At 39.2% G+C, this 18582-nt stretch overlaps 1 protein-coding gene across 10 annotated transcripts in view; it reads right to left on the bottom strand.

Annotated features, from left to right (window-relative positions):
* Positions 1–1305: 1305 nt before the first annotated feature.
* The window catches only part of msi2b (musashi RNA-binding protein 2b), a 456405-nt gene continuing 439128 nt past the window's right edge, over positions 1306–18582 (bottom strand). For 4 of the 10 annotated variants that reach the window (XM_060944042.1, XM_060944039.1, XM_060944040.1 and 1 more), the window contains 2 exons: positions 13215–13369; positions 1306–4249 (listed from right to left, as the gene is read on the bottom strand). In XM_060944042.1, the coding sequence (XP_060800025.1) occupies positions 4160–4249; positions 13215–13369 (245 nt within the window). In that variant the 3' untranslated portion in view covers positions 1306–4159. Of the gene's footprint in view, positions 5033–11015; positions 11093–13214; positions 13370–18582 lie in introns of all 10 variants that reach the window. The other 6 variants (XM_060944041.1, XM_060944034.1, XM_060944037.1 and 3 more) reach the window with 5 other exon arrangements.

The following is an 18582-nucleotide window of genomic DNA, read 5'->3' on the forward strand; positions in this document are numbered from 1 at the left end:
ATGGAAAAATAAAATAATGGCAACAGAGCCATGCTACCTTAAAGTCCAAGCTACAGGATCAGATTAGAAAAGAAAAAAAAAATATATAAATAAATAAGGAAAGAAAGAAACTGACTGAGAGACATTATAGAAGGCTATCAGAAAGGGCTGCCAGCCTTCATTTTAATCAAGCGCCAGATCATGATTATAAGTTTGAAAAACTCATAATCTTATACTCTGTATCGTCATTTTGTACTGTATAATCTTGTGAATGTGAATTTGAGAAAGCGCCGAATGCGAACCGAGGGCAGCACTGAGAACGGCTTTGCTTATTTTATAAAATAACGGCAACTGGAAATTATAAGTGATACAAACGTTTGCAATTAGGTCATAATTTGCAATAATTTCACATAGCAACACAGACTTTATTTAATTTGCTCTGTGTGCATCTGATGGATGGATGGATACAGGCATTCAGCAGATGCTATTATCCAGAGTGACATACAACAACTGGGTACATAACACAGTTCTCCTGGTGCAGAGGCGGTTAAGGGCCTTCCTCAAGAGCCCAACAGCGGCCACTTGTCAGTGCTTGGGCTTGAACCCACAACCTTCAGGTCAGTAACACAGAACCTTAACTGTTCAGCTACCACTGTGTGTAAAAGGCCATACACATTTTTTTTTTAAAGAAACACATAAAGGTTCTGTTTACAAAAACTCTCCTATAGTGTTTCCCGATCAGAAAGGGTTCTTCATGAATCTAGAGCCTCTGACTCTCTAAAGACCCCTCGAAGAACCTCTCTCTGGCTGGTTAAAGTCAGTACTCGAGCGTGTAGTAAAACTGGCTCAGTGTTTGTGTCTGAATGAAATCTGACAGCACGTATCAGAGACACAGAATCCATAAGTAATTATGAGCTAAATCGCACATATAGAGGAGTTAGATTAGAATTAGTTTACATTCATAATCCCTGAGAACAGATTTCATTCAGAAAAAATATCTCAGACTTCACTGGAAGTTATGCTGAATTCATCTATTACTGTTAACAATAAATAATCAGACCTGTCTTTAGGTTATTAAAACTAACAGCTGCTAGTCTAATTGTTTTCTTTCATATACTATAGAAGTAATTAAGATTCCAATAGTCAGGTTTTTGGTTGCTGTGATGAAGCCGTAGCTTTGATTAACATGAAGAACTGGCACTAAAGTTACAGCGTACATAAAGAACGTTTAAGATGACCGAAACTTTATATATATATATATATATATATATATATGAATCTATGCAGACACATAGACACGAAAAAGTACTTTAAAAATAGTAGTGGATCTGTTGAAGAGTATAAATATCAAAACCTATTACAGTTTTATCCGTATCTATAATTATTAGGCTAGATCATCATTACTCAGGTAGAACGTACTAAAAAAATATGATTTTTTTTCCCATTCATGTAATAAAATCCTTTCCATAATTATAAATTGCGTCCCTCTTAAAAAAAGAAAGAAAACAAAACAGTTTTGCATATCAAGCGTTAGCATTTAAGGTAGTATGGCACACCCCTTATCAAACATTCAAGGGTGGGGATCCAATTAATGCCTTGTTTACAACTCTGTCTTACACCAATTTCTTTTCTTCTGGATTTCAGTTTCATGAGAGCTTTGGTTAGTTGAAACCATGTGAGAATCAGAAAAAAACAAAACACAAAAAACCAATGAACACAAAAAGACAAAGTAAAGGTGAAAAACACCATGAAAACAATGTTCAACATTTTTTTGTTTGTTTGTTTAAATGATTATCAAGAGAAAGTTCTATCCTTACTGGTCCTAAATCTAATAATCACTACAGCTCTACTGTAACGTTGATTACATAACATCTATGACTATTCACTAAGAGAGAGTGAGACAGAGATATAGCGAAAGAGCAAGAAGACAAAAGGAGTGAAACGGATTGACAGAGAAATGTACAGATCACTACACTGGCATCAAAGACAGCACTCTTTTACAAGGTAATTTCTTTTTTTTTCCTCTTTTTTTTTTTTTACACACTACTGAAATACAATGATCAACAGAAGATTACTGGATGATGTGACAGGGAATGGAGAGATCATCAAATGATAAATACAGTACATAGTAACCGTAATATAGTCAGCAACATATTTAACATAGTCATTCACTTCCACAAAAATAGCAATAAAAATCCCCCGTGGATATTCAAACCGTGTTGGGGATCACGCTGTTTTGAGTAGTTTTGTCTTTTCAAATCGTTTGAACAGTTAGCAGGAAGCCGTCTCTCTGCTTTGCTTGTACTTATTCCTTTTTTTTACCAGAGATGTACAAAAAAATAGGATTCAGCATTTTCGAATCATGTGTCAGTTCAGTAAAATTGTGAAAAAAGGGAGAAAAATGAAAATAAAACACATTTGCAGCAAGGATGAACAACAGCATACTGTATCAGTCAGGTTACACTCTTAAATATCATTCTTATTTCACTCAGCATATATTTTAGCATCATTTCGGTCTCGTCAGATCCGACATGTACATCATATATGTGTAGCAGCTACTGATTTCATTCAGTTTCAGTGTATCGGAGGATTTCAACTATTGCTACCAATAAACTCAGCTGTAACGTTGGCAGATCAGAAGCACAAAAATAAAATGCCCGGAAAAAAAAAAAATTCTTCCACAAACACAGCTGTAAAGACTGCAACCGTGCAGGGACAACGTTTCCATATGAATCCTTCATATGACCCACGGTAGAGAACATCCTTTAACATGTGCAAATAGAAAATAATAAACTCTTTCTCACAGTGCAATGATTCATTTTAATTTCAAGACAATCTTTTTTATTTTGTCTCACGATAAAATAAATTAATTTGTTACGTCCTCTAAAGTACATCCCACAGGACTGAGGTAATGGTGCAAAAACAGTTCCTAATTGATCAAGTCAGAAATGACTAAAAATCTTGAAATATTGCCTTGTGTTTCCAAAATCAGGCGTTCTGTGTACTATTTTTTCGGACTACGGGAAAAAAAAAATAAAACAAAAAAAAAGTGAGAAGGAAAAAACAAAACAAAACACAGTTTACTTCTTAGAAAATCTCTAATTTCATCACTGGTACTTAAAAAAAACATGAAACAAACATGTGCTTTGGATTTCAGTTTGATTTTGTTTATACAATGCTGATTTGTGTGTTTGCTGTAAAGTATTTTCTCTGTGAAAGCTGTGCACATCTGATCTCACTATCTAGTCAATATGCTGGTTTGCTACCTGCACAGTTAGAAAGCCAACAGTATTTACAGAGCGAGCTAACAGTGTTTTATTGGGCTTGTATCTGCAGTCGGGTTCTCACGGCTTTTGTGCTACAAATGGATTTCAGTTACCGCACCGAGCCTGAAAGATCTTTTTTCTCTTTTAAACATATTTCAGATTGAGCACAGTACAACCTCTAGAACACCATCACAAAAATATGGTTCTCTCTGAGATGGTTCAATGTAGTAATGAGTAATATTTACAGATTCCGTAACGTTTTTTTTCTTTTTAAATCTCATTTCACAAAGTATTAAAAGGAAATGTATTTTTTTCTTTTTTCGACAACGACAACAACAACAAAAAAAAAACATTTATAAAAAAGGACTGTGAAAATATTGTAGTCCTCTTATTGCCCAAAATAGATAATAATGATAACAAGACATTACACGAAACGAAGAACAGAGCTACTTCAATTTGTTAGTTACCCTTTTGTTGCTCTTTTAAAGGTTGAAAAATCATGATTTTTGAAGCAAGTCCTTTAGTTTTCTTGCTTGAATGAAATGAAATCTGAAAACATGAAACACTGGGTATTATTACAAAGAGCCAAGAGTGAAGAGACAACTATAGTGATGTTATTACACTAAAAAAGAGAGAAAAATGTACATTTACATAGTTCTTCTCATCAGAGAACATAGTATACAAGGAAAATATTTCAAAACTAGTCAACCTCAAAGGCTGCTTCAGACTATATGATAAAATATGTTAAAGAAACAACTTCAGTGAAAACCGGGGAAAAGAAATGAAAAAGGACAAAACGACAACATCATCCTAGATTATGGGGATACATTAGGAGAAAAAAAAAATCCAAAAGCCAGGTTTTCATTATAGTACAGCAGATTAATGTTGTTGTTGTTTTTTTTTTCTGAAATGATTCAGACATTTCTTTTGTTCTTCACGTCCTGCCATCTCAGCTCGTCCTGGTCTGTTCCACGCTGTAGTGCTTGGAGTTGTATGGCCGTTACCTGTACACAAAACCAGTTAGAAACTGCGGCCTGTCTTCCCCGGACCTCCCGATAAACTCTGCTGGAGCAAACAGAAGATTCACAAGCCTCATAAACGGGCCGTTTAAACAGTGTGGGTGAGATTTTATGTCTCAAATGTGCTGCATCTGAGCCTTGGGGGATCCATAATTTTACAGACCAAATTTGAGTCTTGGGTTCAGCGTCTGCGTTGTCCAAAGCTCATTCACTCGTGAAATAAATGTAGTGTTTGGAATTATAGGGGGGTTTATTTAAATAAAGTACTAACACTACAGTACTCTATTCACTGATACAGTTTTGAATGCTTTATTATAATCTGATTTTGCGTTTACTGCATCTCGGAGGCTGAGTACAACACGCTGATGACGTATAATATGTTCATATAAAGACATAAAAGATGTCATGTTGAAGCATATACATACTAAGAGTTTGTATGATTAAGTTTGCACACGGAAAAACTCACTCTGAACTGCATTATAGTATGTTCATTGCAGGTTTTTCAAGCACTAATATCTCTAATGGAGATTCTCAGATGCAGAACATATTGAACTCATTTACAAGCACACGCATGCATTAGTGTTTTCAGCATGCAGAAACAAAACTGTGGTCATCTGCATGCAACACACTGCTGGTTTACACAAGCTGCACAGCTCTGTTGCTTTCTCTGCGACACTGTTTCATCCAAGAGCCATGACAGTTGCTCACAAATCTCTGTGATCTAAGTCAAATTCTGCGTAGTATTTTCCTTCGATTAACTCAGGACATCTAAGAGCAATTAGACGGGATGGAAAAGACAGTGTGGAGTTAAATGAGCTCAGCTACAATAAATAAACGAAGCCATTATACTGTTGCTAATGGCTAAAGAGAAGAAAGCCAGATAAGGCTCGGCAGAGATAACAAAGGAATATATCCAACACACGGAGATATGAAGTTCATATTTACACAGTCTGAACTATGAACACATTCACCGCATGGGTTTGTGAGGCACGCGTCGGTATAGTATTTATTGATGAAAATACACAATACTTTATAGCAATCTGTATTATCAATTCTTAAAGGTGACATATTATAACCCTTTTTCCACAAGTTGTCGAATTCTTAATGAATTAGAAAGTGTTACCAAAAGTATATGAAAAGCTGCCACTTTTAAGAGGAGATTATGTTAGGGGAGGTGTGTATGTGACTGAGCCATAAACACACACACACACATACACATACATGCATATACACACATCCTAGTGATTAACCAAAGTGATTAAAAGGTCAGTGCACCCAAATGATTTGCCTCTAATTAGCTTTAGGCAGTCAGTGAGGAAAACTTTCTGTGAAGCTCATATTCAAGAATCATTACAACTGTGCACAATTCCTTGTAAGTTAGTAACGTTTCCTTGTATGTAAATGTAGATGTAGTACACCATCTAATAATGTGCTATAAATAATTCCTTGATCACCGATAATTATTTTGTGAAGCATATAGTGTCACTATATTACTTACCGGAATGCCATATGGTGTACTGTACAACCGTTATAACTGATCATGACCCATGAATATTTATAAAGCAACTAATATTTACAACCCCGATTCCAAAAAAGTTGGGACAAAGTACAAATTGTAAATAAAAATGGAATGCAATAATTTACAAATCTCAAAAACTGATACTGTATTCACAATAGAACATAGACAACATATCAAATGTCGAAAGTGAGACATTTTGAAATTTCATGCCAAATATTGGCTCATTTGAAATTTCATGACAGCAACACATCTCAAAAAAGTTGGGACAGGGGCAATAAGAGGCTGGAAAAGTTAAAGGTACAAAAAAGGAACAGCTGGAGGACCAAATTGCAACTCATTAGGTCAATTGGCAATAGGTCATTAACATGACTGGGTATAAAAAGAGCATCTTGGAGTGGCAGCGGCTCTCAGAAGTAAAGATGGGAAGAGGATCACCAATCCCCCTAATTCTGCGCCGACAAATAGTGGAGCAATATCAGAAAGGAGTTCGACAGTGTAAAATTGCAAAGAGTTTGAACACATCATCATCTACAGTGCATAATATCATCAAAAGATTCAGAGAATCTGGAAGAATCTCTGTGTGTAAGGGTCAAGGCCGGAAAACCATACTGGGTGCCTGTGATCTTCGGGCCCTTAGACGGCACTGCATCACATACAGGCATGCTTCTGTATTGGAAATCACAAAATGGGCTCAGGAATATTTCCAGAGAACATTATCTGTGAACACAATTCACCGTGCCATCCGCCGTTGCCAGCTAAAACTCTATAGTTCAAAGAAGAAGCCGTATCTAAACACGATCCAGAAGCGCAGACGTCTTCTCTGGGCCAAGGCTCATTTAAAATGGACTGTGGCAAAGTGGAAAACTGTTCTGTGGTCAGACGAATCAAAATTTGAAGTTCTTTATGGAAATCAGGGACGCCGTGTCATTCGGACTAAAGAGGAGAAGGACGACCCGAGTTGTTATCAGCGCTCAGTTCAGAAGCCTGCATCTCTGATGGTATGGGGTTGCATTAGTGTGTGTGGCATGGGCAGCTTACACATCTGGAAAGACACCATCAATGCTGAAAGGTATATCCAGGTTCTAGAGCAACATATGCTCCCATCCAGACGACGTCTCTTTCAGGGAAGACCTTGCATTTTCCAACATGACAATGCCAAACCACATACTGCATCAATTACAGCATCATGGCTGCGTAGAAGAAGGGTCCGGGTACTGAACTGGCCAGCCTGCAGTCCAGATCTTTCACCCATAGAAAACATTTGGCGCATCATAAAACAGAAGATACGACAAAAAAAGACCTAAGACAGTTGAGCAACTAGAATCCTACATTAGACAAGAATGGGTTAACATTCCTATCCCTAAACTTGAGCAACTTGTCTCCTCAGTCCCCAGACGTTTACAGACTGTTGTAAAGAGAAAAGGGGATGTCTCACAGTGGTAAACATGGCCTTGTCCCAACTTTTTTGAGATGTGTTGTTGTCATGAAATTTAAAATCACCTAATTTTTCTCTTTAAATGATACATTTTCTCAGTTTAAACATTTGATATGTCATCTATGTTCTATTCTGAATAAAATATGGAATTTTGAAACTTCCACATCATTGCATCCCGTTTTTATTTACAATTTGTACTTTGTCCCAACTTTTTTGGAATCGGGGTTGTATTAACAATTATAAAAACATTAGCATATAGACAATCATTGTCTGCTTTCAAAACTGACAAGGACACATACTATATATAGCACATACATATACTATGTGCCTTAATTAGTCTTAAATTAGGTTATAATGAGGAATAATTAAGTTATTCCACGAAATCGATTCGTACATGAGCTGACAGCCGACGGGCCGCGTAGTACCGAATTGGCTATTGAGGTTTTTCACTCACGTGACCAAGTCATGTGATGCTGCCATTTTGGACGGCACAGCTCGAATCAGTTTGAATGCGAGGAAGGCGACAAACGAAAAACATAAAAGAAAAAGGAGCGAGATGCAGAAAACACCTTCACTATCCAGCGACGTAGGGCATTTACAGGGCGAGCAGAGGGAGAGGCATTTACAAAAATTGAGGTTAGCAGGCTTAGAGAATGACATTTACCTGCTTCCACCAGGATTGTTCACTGACAGCTAAGGTTTGTTCACATTTTCATTTACTTTCGGTCCTCAGGATAAACAAAATGTTATTAAATGTCATTGAAATAACTTCTTAGTCTGTTGAGACATGGCCCGTTATAAGTTTTTCCTTTACTGTATTTACTAGTTTACTGAGCGCGCTCCAGGGCTGGCTGGCGCTAGCTAGCTAGCGCTCCGGGGCTCGCTGGCCGGCTAGCTAGCGCTCCGGGGCTCGCTGGCCGGCTAGCTAGCGCTCCGGGGCTCGCTGGCCGGCTAGCTAGCGCTCCGGGGCTCGCTGGCCGGCTAGCTAGCGCTCCGGGGCTCGCTGGCCGGCTAGCTAGCGCTCCGGGGCTCGCTGGCCGGCTAGCTAGCGCTCCGGGGCTGGCTGGCCGGCTAGCTAGCGCTCCGGGGCTGGCTGGCCGGCTAGCTAGCGCTCCGGGGCTGGCTGGCCGGCTAGCTAGCGCTCCGGGGCTGGCTGGCCGGCTAGCTAGCGCTCCGGGGCTCGCTGGCTCAGTAAACTAGTAAATCCAGTAAAGGAAAAACTTGAGACTGAAAGGTTTTAACAGTCATCCAAATGACTGAACGTAAACATTGCTACAGTAACATACTAGCTACTGTTGTTGACATTAGCTAGCTTGCCGTCCAAAATGGCGGACACCGGGGCGTCACGTGACCCTGTGACGTCAGGTGAAATACCTCAATAAGCCATGTACAACAAGATTGGGTGGAATAACTGTTTTATTATATCCACATAAAGACTGTTCTGTGCTCCTACTGAGTCTCTTAATCACAATATTCTCATACTAAGAACCATTTTAAACAGTACAGTTTGAGATTATATTTTATTCTATCCTATCCACATTCACTGGATATCAGCAATCGCATGCTCTGATTGGCTACTCTACTACCAGGATATCAGCTCATATACCATGAGTAGAGAAAAACAAAATGGCGTCGCGTGTTGCTGAACCAACCGAGGATGACATAAAAACTTTACGCAAAAACAAAACCCCAAAAATTGTTATCAAGTATTTAAAGGTAGACCGCCTTTCAGATTTTTCAAGTATCTGTCATGAAAATAATTTTCCCCAACACCCAATTATTTTTGTTTTGTGGACCGAAAGCTACTGAATTCGAATCACAGACTTCCAATTTTATTAGATTTTTTGCAATAGAGCAATTAATGACTTTAGAGCCACGTGGCCTGAAATTCTCCGCTATTTTTTTCCTGCTTCACCATGACCCAATCCAAGATACTACATCATGCATCACGTGGTGGGCTTTCCCCATTCGCACAAGGTATTGTGGGATACAAATTTGAAGCAGGAGAGAAAAATGGAGGGCGTGAGTGTGCGAATGAAATGTGAAAGACCGACTACAGTAACAGAAAGCGAGAAGACGTCATGTTGCGAAGGAAAGGAAACGCAGGAACAAACTAATAAACGTCGGCGGTCAGCGAGCACCTCGGTGTGATCAGCTGTTCGTTTAGTGACAAAATGATGTAACTATCAGTGCCCGGTCAAGGTAAACCTGTAGATGGCAGTAATGCAAACCTGCGCATGCGCACACGGATTTCCTCTGTCTGCTTGACTGCACGAAGCGAGTGATTTCATGCGCATTATTTGCTCAGGAATCCCCTCAAATTAAATAACTTCCCAGCCACAGAATGGCCTGATATTTTGTGAGATATTACAGAAATAAACATAAATCACAATGACCAAATTTCAGAGGGAACTAAATTTCACAAATTTTACGAAATCGAAAGGTTGTCTTGCTTTAAAAGAAACAGAAATAGCTAAAAGAATATAGTCCAGTTCCACACTCCAGCCTAGTCGGTGGCAGTAACGTACCTTTAAGTTGGTTTGCCAACTGCCAAAAAACCCTAAAGAAGAAGAAGACCCAAAAAAATACCCCCCAAAAAACCCCCCCAAAAAAACCCTAGCAACAAAATATGGAATAAAAGTATTTGATGGTAAGAACATGTCTTTTTTACTTTTTAAGGATTTTTATTACAGCATTTCTCATAAATTGCTCCTGTCATTTCTCCGGTTTGTTTACATTCAATGATTTTGTCGGATGTTTTGTATCAAGTTTTTATTTATCGAATTTGCAAAAAATAAAAATAAAGATGCTCTGTTTCTCAAAACCCAGTGAATGTGGTTAGAATAAAACAGTTATTCCACTCAATCTCGACGTACATGGCTTATAGACAACTCGGTGCTACGTGCCTCGTCGGCTATCAGCTCATGTACGACTCGATTTCTTGGAATAACTTAATTATTCACTTTAAGCACTCGATAATGATGTTTTAAATGTTCATAATGTTTTCAGGATTGTTAATAAGCAGTACAGTTATTCACAGCTCATTATTATTTGTGCACTACAAAGAGGAATACTTGCTTTACGAGTAATTTAAAGTTATCAAGGAATTATATATATATATCACATTATTAGAGCTTTATTAGGCATTCATTACCAACTTAGAAAGAATTATAAGCACAGTTATAATGATTTATTAATATGGGCTTCATAGAGAGTGTTCCCTTGCATTCTGTGCTGAAAAGCAGATACATTACATCAGACGTACAGCTTCCTGTTAAATGAGAGTCATGCTCTGACTTTAAGGGTCCGGTATCTCCAGGTGCACACCGATCAAAAGCTCTACACCTGGGCATATTATCCACATACAGCACTTCACACAGCTTCAAATCAAAGCCATACAGTGTGCTTTATAACAGATGACGTGAACGGCGCTCTGCCTGTCTACTGTGACTTCAGCTCTAACACAAAGCAACAGCACAGTTCGAGTAGGCCAACTCACACAGCAACTCATGCGTGCTACATATAGACAAGCAGAGAATAAAGGAAATTGGTTAAAACACTAAAACATGAATGATGAAAGCTTTCAAAAGGTTTCAAGGCATCTTTAAGCTGTACCTTTTAATTCTGTGAAACCATGTAAAAGCTTCCTGCCATGTTTGTGATAAAGACAGACATCCATATACTGCACGTTACAGAATAAAAGAAGGAACAAGCAAAAAAAAAAAGCAAGGAGGGGCTACAACAGAATAATAAACGGGTAATGTAAGGATCTATTTCAATTTAAAAAAAAAATCTACCTCAATTGAGATGGCAACCAACCACCTGTTAGGTTTCAATGGTATCCGTTTGTAAAAGCTGTCGCAATCAAAGGACCCTAAAAGTGTACAGTTAGTAAAGGTGTCAGTATGCAGTCCAGGTAAAACAGCTCATAAAGCTATCACTTGTCAGTAGCCTGGATTTCCATTTCAATGACTATATTGCCAGCATGAATAAACATTTGATTTATCAATTACACTTTTGTCACAAATCCATATAATATCAGTATTGTGTAGTTCACGATTTCTGCATAATGCAACATAACATCATTTGTCATATTTGCAGTTTTTATATTCATGCTAACAGAAAGAACATTAATAACATCATCAGGAATCCACATCATGCACACAATTCTGAAGCAAAATGTTGGCAAAAAGAAAATATCTCCTCAAAAGCAAATATACACTTCTATCTCAGCAACCAAACTGTGAACTTTTTTTCAGGACTTTGTTGTCACGCTTATCAGGCTTAATAATCACGTTGCCAAGTTTAATATTATATTAGCAACTAGCATGGTGGTACAATGGGTAACGTTGCTGCCTCACAGCTCCAGCTTCCGTCCAGAGTTCTGCATGTTCTCTCCATGGGTTCTTTGGTTTCATCCTACCTCCAAAAACTGTAGGTGAGTCGATTCTGCTAAATTACCCCAGGTGTGAATGAATTGTGTGATGGACTCATGCCATATCCAGGATCCACTTCCTGCTTCACATCAAACGCTTACTGAAGATGAATGAATGAATGAACTACATACTTTGAGTATCTGTGAGGAGTGTTTAGGTAATGCTCGCACACTAGCCTAGTCTGTAGAGAGTTAATAAAGGTCTCTGCCTCTAGTGCTGTCAATCAACGCTGAAATTCTGTGAAAGTTTCAGGTCAACCTACATTCAACTCCATTTAGGTTAAAAGAATTCATCTGAAAGTCAAGCGCAAGGTGACTTTGTTAATCTCAACATTCAGTCTGGAGTTGATGAATGGTCTGTCTATTTTTCAGGGAAAAGAAAGAGCAAAGAAATTCTCACTTGGATTTCCACACAAATGTTTGATTCATAGTGCACTTATAGCATAGTGTGTAAGAGGCAGTATTCTCAGACACAAAAGGCCTTATTCATTTCCCCAGCAGACCTTGATGTTGATTGCTGGGCCGTGTCTGAAAAACGTCCGGAGCCAGTAATTCCCTGAGCAGCATGTGATTCAGCCTGGTCTCCCTCCTGCAGCCCCCCGGCGTGCTGACCTCTCCTCCCTCCCCGTTCCCTTAACTCCCAAAGCCCCTATCACTCGACTCTGCAAGCGCTTTAAAACAAAAGGACAGAGGGAGAAGAGAATGCGTATGGCTTCAAAGGCCAAGACAACATTCTTACGACAGGCTTCCTCACAAGAGTTTATTATTGCCTTATTGATTTACATACGCACTTTGTGCAGGAGCACTTTTCAAAGCCAGGACATGATATGCACGCAGCCGGGCTGAATTGGGGGAGAGGGGAAAAGAGAAGCCATTGTGCAAAGGTTTGAAAATGAGAGAACTAATTGTAAGATTTCAGTCCTCCTGTCTGGCGTATGGACAAAGGCTCAGTGACACGCCATACTGCTGATGACAGACGGTACAAAGTTCACAGTTTGTTCTGGGGAAGCTGACAGAAAGAGCAGAGCGATGAAGGGAATGAGGAATGTTGGCAATGCAATAACCACACGGCAAAGCTTCAGAGCCAGAGCACCTGCTTGGCACTAATGAGAGCATGATTCCACATTTTGGAGGCAAACTTCAGACAAAAGACATTTTTTGGCAATAATTAGCCTGAGTAAAACATTCATCTTTCAGCCCTTTGACTTGCACTAGGTACAAGAAAGTATCTGAAATATTTAGCTCATGCTTGATTAAATTTACAATCCAAAGCTTATTAGTTATTAGAATCAAATTTATAGCAAAAGGTATGTGTATTTTTTTTTTAATCACTAAAACTTCCAAGTCTTTTAAAAATTCTTACCTCCACAAAGCTGTTTACTAAGAAGAGATTAGTTTGCTTTTTACTGTTTTTCAGAAACTAAAAGCAGCACAGCTACGGCATCGATGAGGCAGCGGATGAAGGAGGGTGTGTTGAGATGAGCAGAAAGTGGAATGTGTGTGTGAGATAGGAAACAAAGAAGAGAAGAGAAGAAGAGCCAGCATTTGGGAGAGTACTCACAGCAATACTGTGGCCGAAGCCAGAGCCAGGTTGAGGGCTAGCAGCGCTTATATAATTGCCCACGCCGGAGTCCTGGTTGGTGGGGCCATACAGGTCAGCCACGGGTCCTGGACTGCTCGCTCCCGGAAAAGTTCCAGGCCGTGGAGGGTTGGTGCCTGCCAAAGAAGCAGGTGTGCCAACATTGGGGTAAGGCGCGAGGCTAGGTGGGAGATACTTATGTGCAGAACTACAGAGACTGAGAACAATATTTGCATGCAAACTCTACAAGACAAAACACCCAAAGCACTACAAATGAACTGTAATGAAAAGGGTGTGTATGAGATCTATGTAACAGACTGCTCCACTATAGACAACTAGTTTGTAATGTTTTATCTTGGCTCTGTACATAGACCTATACACTCTAACCTAACCTGCAAGACCCTTTAGATCCTACAGTGAGTACAATTTCCACAAGCTTTTCTATTATTCATGGTACATTTTCTGTCTCTCATGCAGAGGGAAATGCTTGCTCATGTTGGACACATCTACTCAGCATTCACATGGCATGCACGCTACAAAAAGAGCTATGGTTGGTGTTGAGTATGCAGCGCAAGGTGTTTCGTGGCAAATGGAAGTGCTTTTAGAGAAGGCTTTAGAGAAGACTTTCCTTCAGAGGCTTCTGTAATGTTAAAGAGTACCAGCGAGAGTGAGATGCTGCCTTGTAGGTCTCTTTCATTATCAGAACCTCTCTCTCTCTCTCTCTGTCATTCATGCACGCACACACACACACACACACACACACACACACACACACACACACACACACACACACACACACACACACAGCTCTGAGATTTTCCCTAGTCATATCAAGTGCACTCTCTGCGCTCAGAGTAGTCAAATTTGACTGCCAATTCTTGAGTCCTTCAAAGAAATTGCATGGGGGATTGTGCCACAACACCCCCTATCTAATCAACACCTGTCACAGGGAGAGTGCTCTCCTTCCCCCTTTTCCTCCTTCTTTAAATATATGATGGTGATTATCTAGCTGTTAGCGTCAGGGGGCTTTTGGGCCTCGCAGCCGGCTGGCAGCCAGGAAATTGCAGAGAGTGTCTTGAGTAAAGCGTGTTAAAGACTGAATCATTGAGTCTCAATACCACCAAGATAGTACAGTTCCTTTCTTACTGAGGCATAGTATATGCTACATACAGCAGCAACTGAGAAGGGAATGTGGTTGTCGAATACTTCGGTAAAATGTCCATGTTAACAAAATTGCAAGCTCTTAAAACTAAAGCAGTAGCTTTGGAAGGAGACGCGAACTGTGACTCGAGGTGTAGAGCATATAATAAAAGCTGGAAAGACTTGTTAGCATATGAGATTGACTCAGTTTAAATGTATGGGCTGCTAATACCATCTGGCTCACTACTTTAGACTCATGACTGATAATGCTAAATGGATGAATAGAAACATCTTCCGTTTGATTGGTCTCATACTCATTAATGAACTCATTTGTCATATGATCTAGTTTCCATGAAAGGGGTGGTGGTGGTGGTGGGGGGGTAATCAAGTGTAATGTTTAACCTAAGGCCAGTGTTCATAGGGTTACACAAAACCTCCATAAATCCTTCCTGATAACGAATGAAGCCCTACATAAACGTCTAAAAATGACTCTTCCGACATGCATTAGTTGTCTTAAAAGCTGCTTATGTCAGGTTCACATCATACCCGAGTCAAGCGATAGTTGTGATGTCAAAGCTGTGCTAGGACACTTTCCAAGCTTACATTAAAACATCAATATTCATTAATGCGACACTCCTCAATCCTCACAGCCACACTCCAAAACCTAGTGGAAAGCCTTCCCAGGAGATTACAGGTTATTATAACAGCAAAGAGGGAGTAATTCTTGAATATTGTATTTTTATTATACAGTACTATGCAAAAGTCTTAGGCACTGGTTTTTTTTCATACAAACTTTGTTATAGATTTCTATTTTATGACTTCTACATTATCAAGTCAGTACAAAAACCTTTTAGGGTCCAAACGTTCGTTTTCCAGGACAAAATTAAATGTTACAGAATTTTTTTTTTTTTTTTGTATCTGAGCAGCATATTACATAAGAGAGCACTTTTCAGATTAAAAAAAGAAAACATAGCAAAGGCTACTGGGTTTTGGTGCAAAATTAAGAAGCGAGTGTGACAGTCAAAGTGTCCAGAAGAACTGCGGCTGGTTCTGTAAGATGTTCAGTAAAACCTACAGCTCATTTCCTTATAAAACTGCACTCACTGTACCTGAGACTACTATTTTTTCTTTAAAGCAAAGAGTCGTCTCACACCAAATACTGACTTTGTTTAATTTATTATGGCTTACTGATGTTTAGAGTATTTTTTTTTTTTTAATGTTGAAAAATTTCATTTCGGACGGCATGGTGGTGTAGTGGTTAGCGCTGTCGCCTCACAGCAAGAAGGTCCGGATTTGAGCCCCGTGGCCGGCGAGGGCCTTTCTGTGTGGAGTTTGCATGTTCTCCCCGTGTCCGCGTGGGTTTCCTCCGGGTGCTCCGGTTTCCCCCACAGTCCAAAGACATGCAGGTTAGGTTAACTGGTGACTCTAAATTGACCGTAGGTGTGAATGAGAGTGTGAATGGTTGTCTGTGTCTATGTGTCAGCCCTGTGATGACCTGGCGACTTGTCCAGGGTGTACCCCGCCTTTCGCCCGTAGTCAGCTGGGATAGGCTCCAGCTTGCCTGCGACCCTGTAGAACAGGATAAAGCGGCTAGAGATAATGAGAGAGAAATTTCATTTCATTATTTTTAAGCCATTTTTGGTCAACAGCATTTCTTTACATGTGCCTAAGACTTTTGCACAGTACTGTATGATCTGCATGTATATTTTCTCTGCTTCCTATGTGAGTGTAACTTTATATACATATTGTTATATTTTCTGTGCTTTTTCAGTGAGTGTAATTTTACCGTTTCTAAAATTTTTATAAGACGTTATGAACATCCTGACATGGCACAGTAACGACAGGGTTGGCTCCATTTTCTCTGATCCTAAATTAGAGCACTCCTGATGATTAACATCAGTAACATAATGAGCTATCAGGATATTTTAATTTAAATAATTATTGTAATAAACAATGCATAGAACCAAAAATATCGCTTGGAATTATTTTCAGGGCAGTACGATGATGCCACCTCAGAGCTCCAGGATCACGGTTCAATCCTGAGCTCACGTTACTGCCTGTGTGATGTTTCACATGTTCTCTCGATGGCCTTTTGGGTTTCTTCCAGATTCTCAGATTTCCTCCCACCTCCCAAAAACATACCATGTAGACAGGCTAGGTTAAATTTCCCCATCTTGCGAGTGTGTGTGAGCGCACGGAGTCCTGTGATAGACTGGTGTTTCATCCAGAGTGTCTCCCCGCCTCATGCCTAGTGTTCCCAGGATAGGCTCCGGATCCATCATGACCCTGGATAAAGCAAGTACTGAAGATGAATGAATGGTTTTTTTTTTTTTCCAGCCAGGCAATTTTATAAATGTAAATCTATGTTATACTGCCAGGGCTACCAGAATACACCAATTAGCCAAACCTGTGCCCCTGGGCGTAGAGTTTCAAGAGAGGTAAAATTACGCTCAATATATCCGAGAGATGATCTCTCCATAGTGCCACAATATGACAAATTAAATAAATGTAAACAAACACATCCATTGAATTAAATAGAGGTTCTCAATAACTTTTGCGGCCCCGTGCTGTTCGGCGCTCATTTTTCTCTCTCGCTCAGCCCTGATGACACTTCCATTAATAAGCGAATATTAAATCAAGTTCCTCCACAGCCGGAAGCCTTCACTTCACCGTCCACTGAAAGGAGAGACTATTAATACAGCAGACTCCACAACTCATGAGGGTAAAGGATATATACAAGAATAAAGTATCGAAGAGAGGCCCCGAGGGATAATGTGCATGAGCAGATATGTCTGATAGGGGGCGTCGTAGCATCAAGGCTGCTCTTTAACTTCATCTGTTTTTCACACAGATGGGTACAGGTAGACAGGACGGTGAGCAGAGAACAGTTTGTCAGTCGCAGCTCTCACTCTCAAAATGTCAGCCGAGCAAAACAGAGAGATCCAGGGAAGAGCAAAAGGAGAGGGAGGCATATATTTATTTGTAGATCTGAGCGCAGCCAACAGAAGATGGATATCTCAGGCAGGCTGTGTATCAGTAGGTAGTGTGGAAAGACGAGGCTGCTTTTGACACTTGAATGTGACATCTGCTGCACAAAAAAAGCGAGATTATGCCAATAAGTGAACAGATTGCACCAACCTCCTTAAGCAGTGGAGTAAATGTTGGAAAGTGTCAGAAGCATGGTATACACGGTAAAATAGGCAGAGAAAAGTCTAGCAGGATGTAAAAAATAAATAAATAAATAACCCCAGTATTCTGTGTGTAAAACTGCTCCAAGTTTCTCTTATGAATGTGAGCGCTGAGCAGATGTACACAAAATGGGTAAAATATTCAATTTAAAATCACATCTTAAAGCCTCCTCTAGGGCTGTTAACAGTTTGAATTTGTCACAGTATAATAACCTTGTCTAAAATATCATGGTGTTAATCACCCATTTAAAAACACACACCGGTTGTGAAAATTAAAGAAATACTTATTACAAAATCTTTGTCCGAAAGACTCTTAGCACATCCTCGTATGACAAGGTTGAAACTTTGAGTTAGATTTTTGTCACATCGGTGTGAAAAAAATATTGTTGAATAAATAAAGGCCCTATATGCAATGTTTTGTGTTTTCCTTATAGAAAAAATGCTGTAGTTTCAGAATACAACACCAAAAAAGCTGTATGATCAGCCCTTACTTGACTTTTTGCATGATTTTTACTAAAAAGTAGGCGAAAATTACCTATTTTTGGTGACAAAATATTTTGAACATCCACATTAATCCTGTTGCAGTTTGCAAAATAGTGATAAACTTGCTATCTATTAACCTTAGAATAAGAGTTTATGTTGTGTTCTTTTAAATACATATCAGTTTCAGTGGCTGCAGCAAGTAATGATGTCATACCAGCCAGTTTCATCAACGAATGTCATGTGACAAAATTTTTAGGAATTTTGAGCTTCTGGGTAAGGATTTGGCTTTTCATTCTTCCTGTTGAGTTTATATAATGATAAACCTGCATGTATTATACATCAATCTCTTTGTAATTTTGTTGGGAATAAGACAGTACCCAATACATAAGTTAATTCTAACACCAGATAAGTAAAATTAGTACTTTTACTAACCCTACCCCTATCAATTTTCAGTTCGTGAAAAAAATACACACTGTTGTAAAAAAAAACTTGCATTCATTCAATTTTGAATGTAGAGTTACCAAAATTTAATCAATTAT

This window comes from Neoarius graeffei, chromosome 17 (genome assembly GCF_027579695.1).
Source record: "Neoarius graeffei isolate fNeoGra1 chromosome 17, fNeoGra1.pri, whole genome shotgun sequence".
NCBI classification, from domain to species: Eukaryota; Metazoa; Chordata; class Actinopteri; order Siluriformes; family Ariidae; genus Neoarius; species Neoarius graeffei.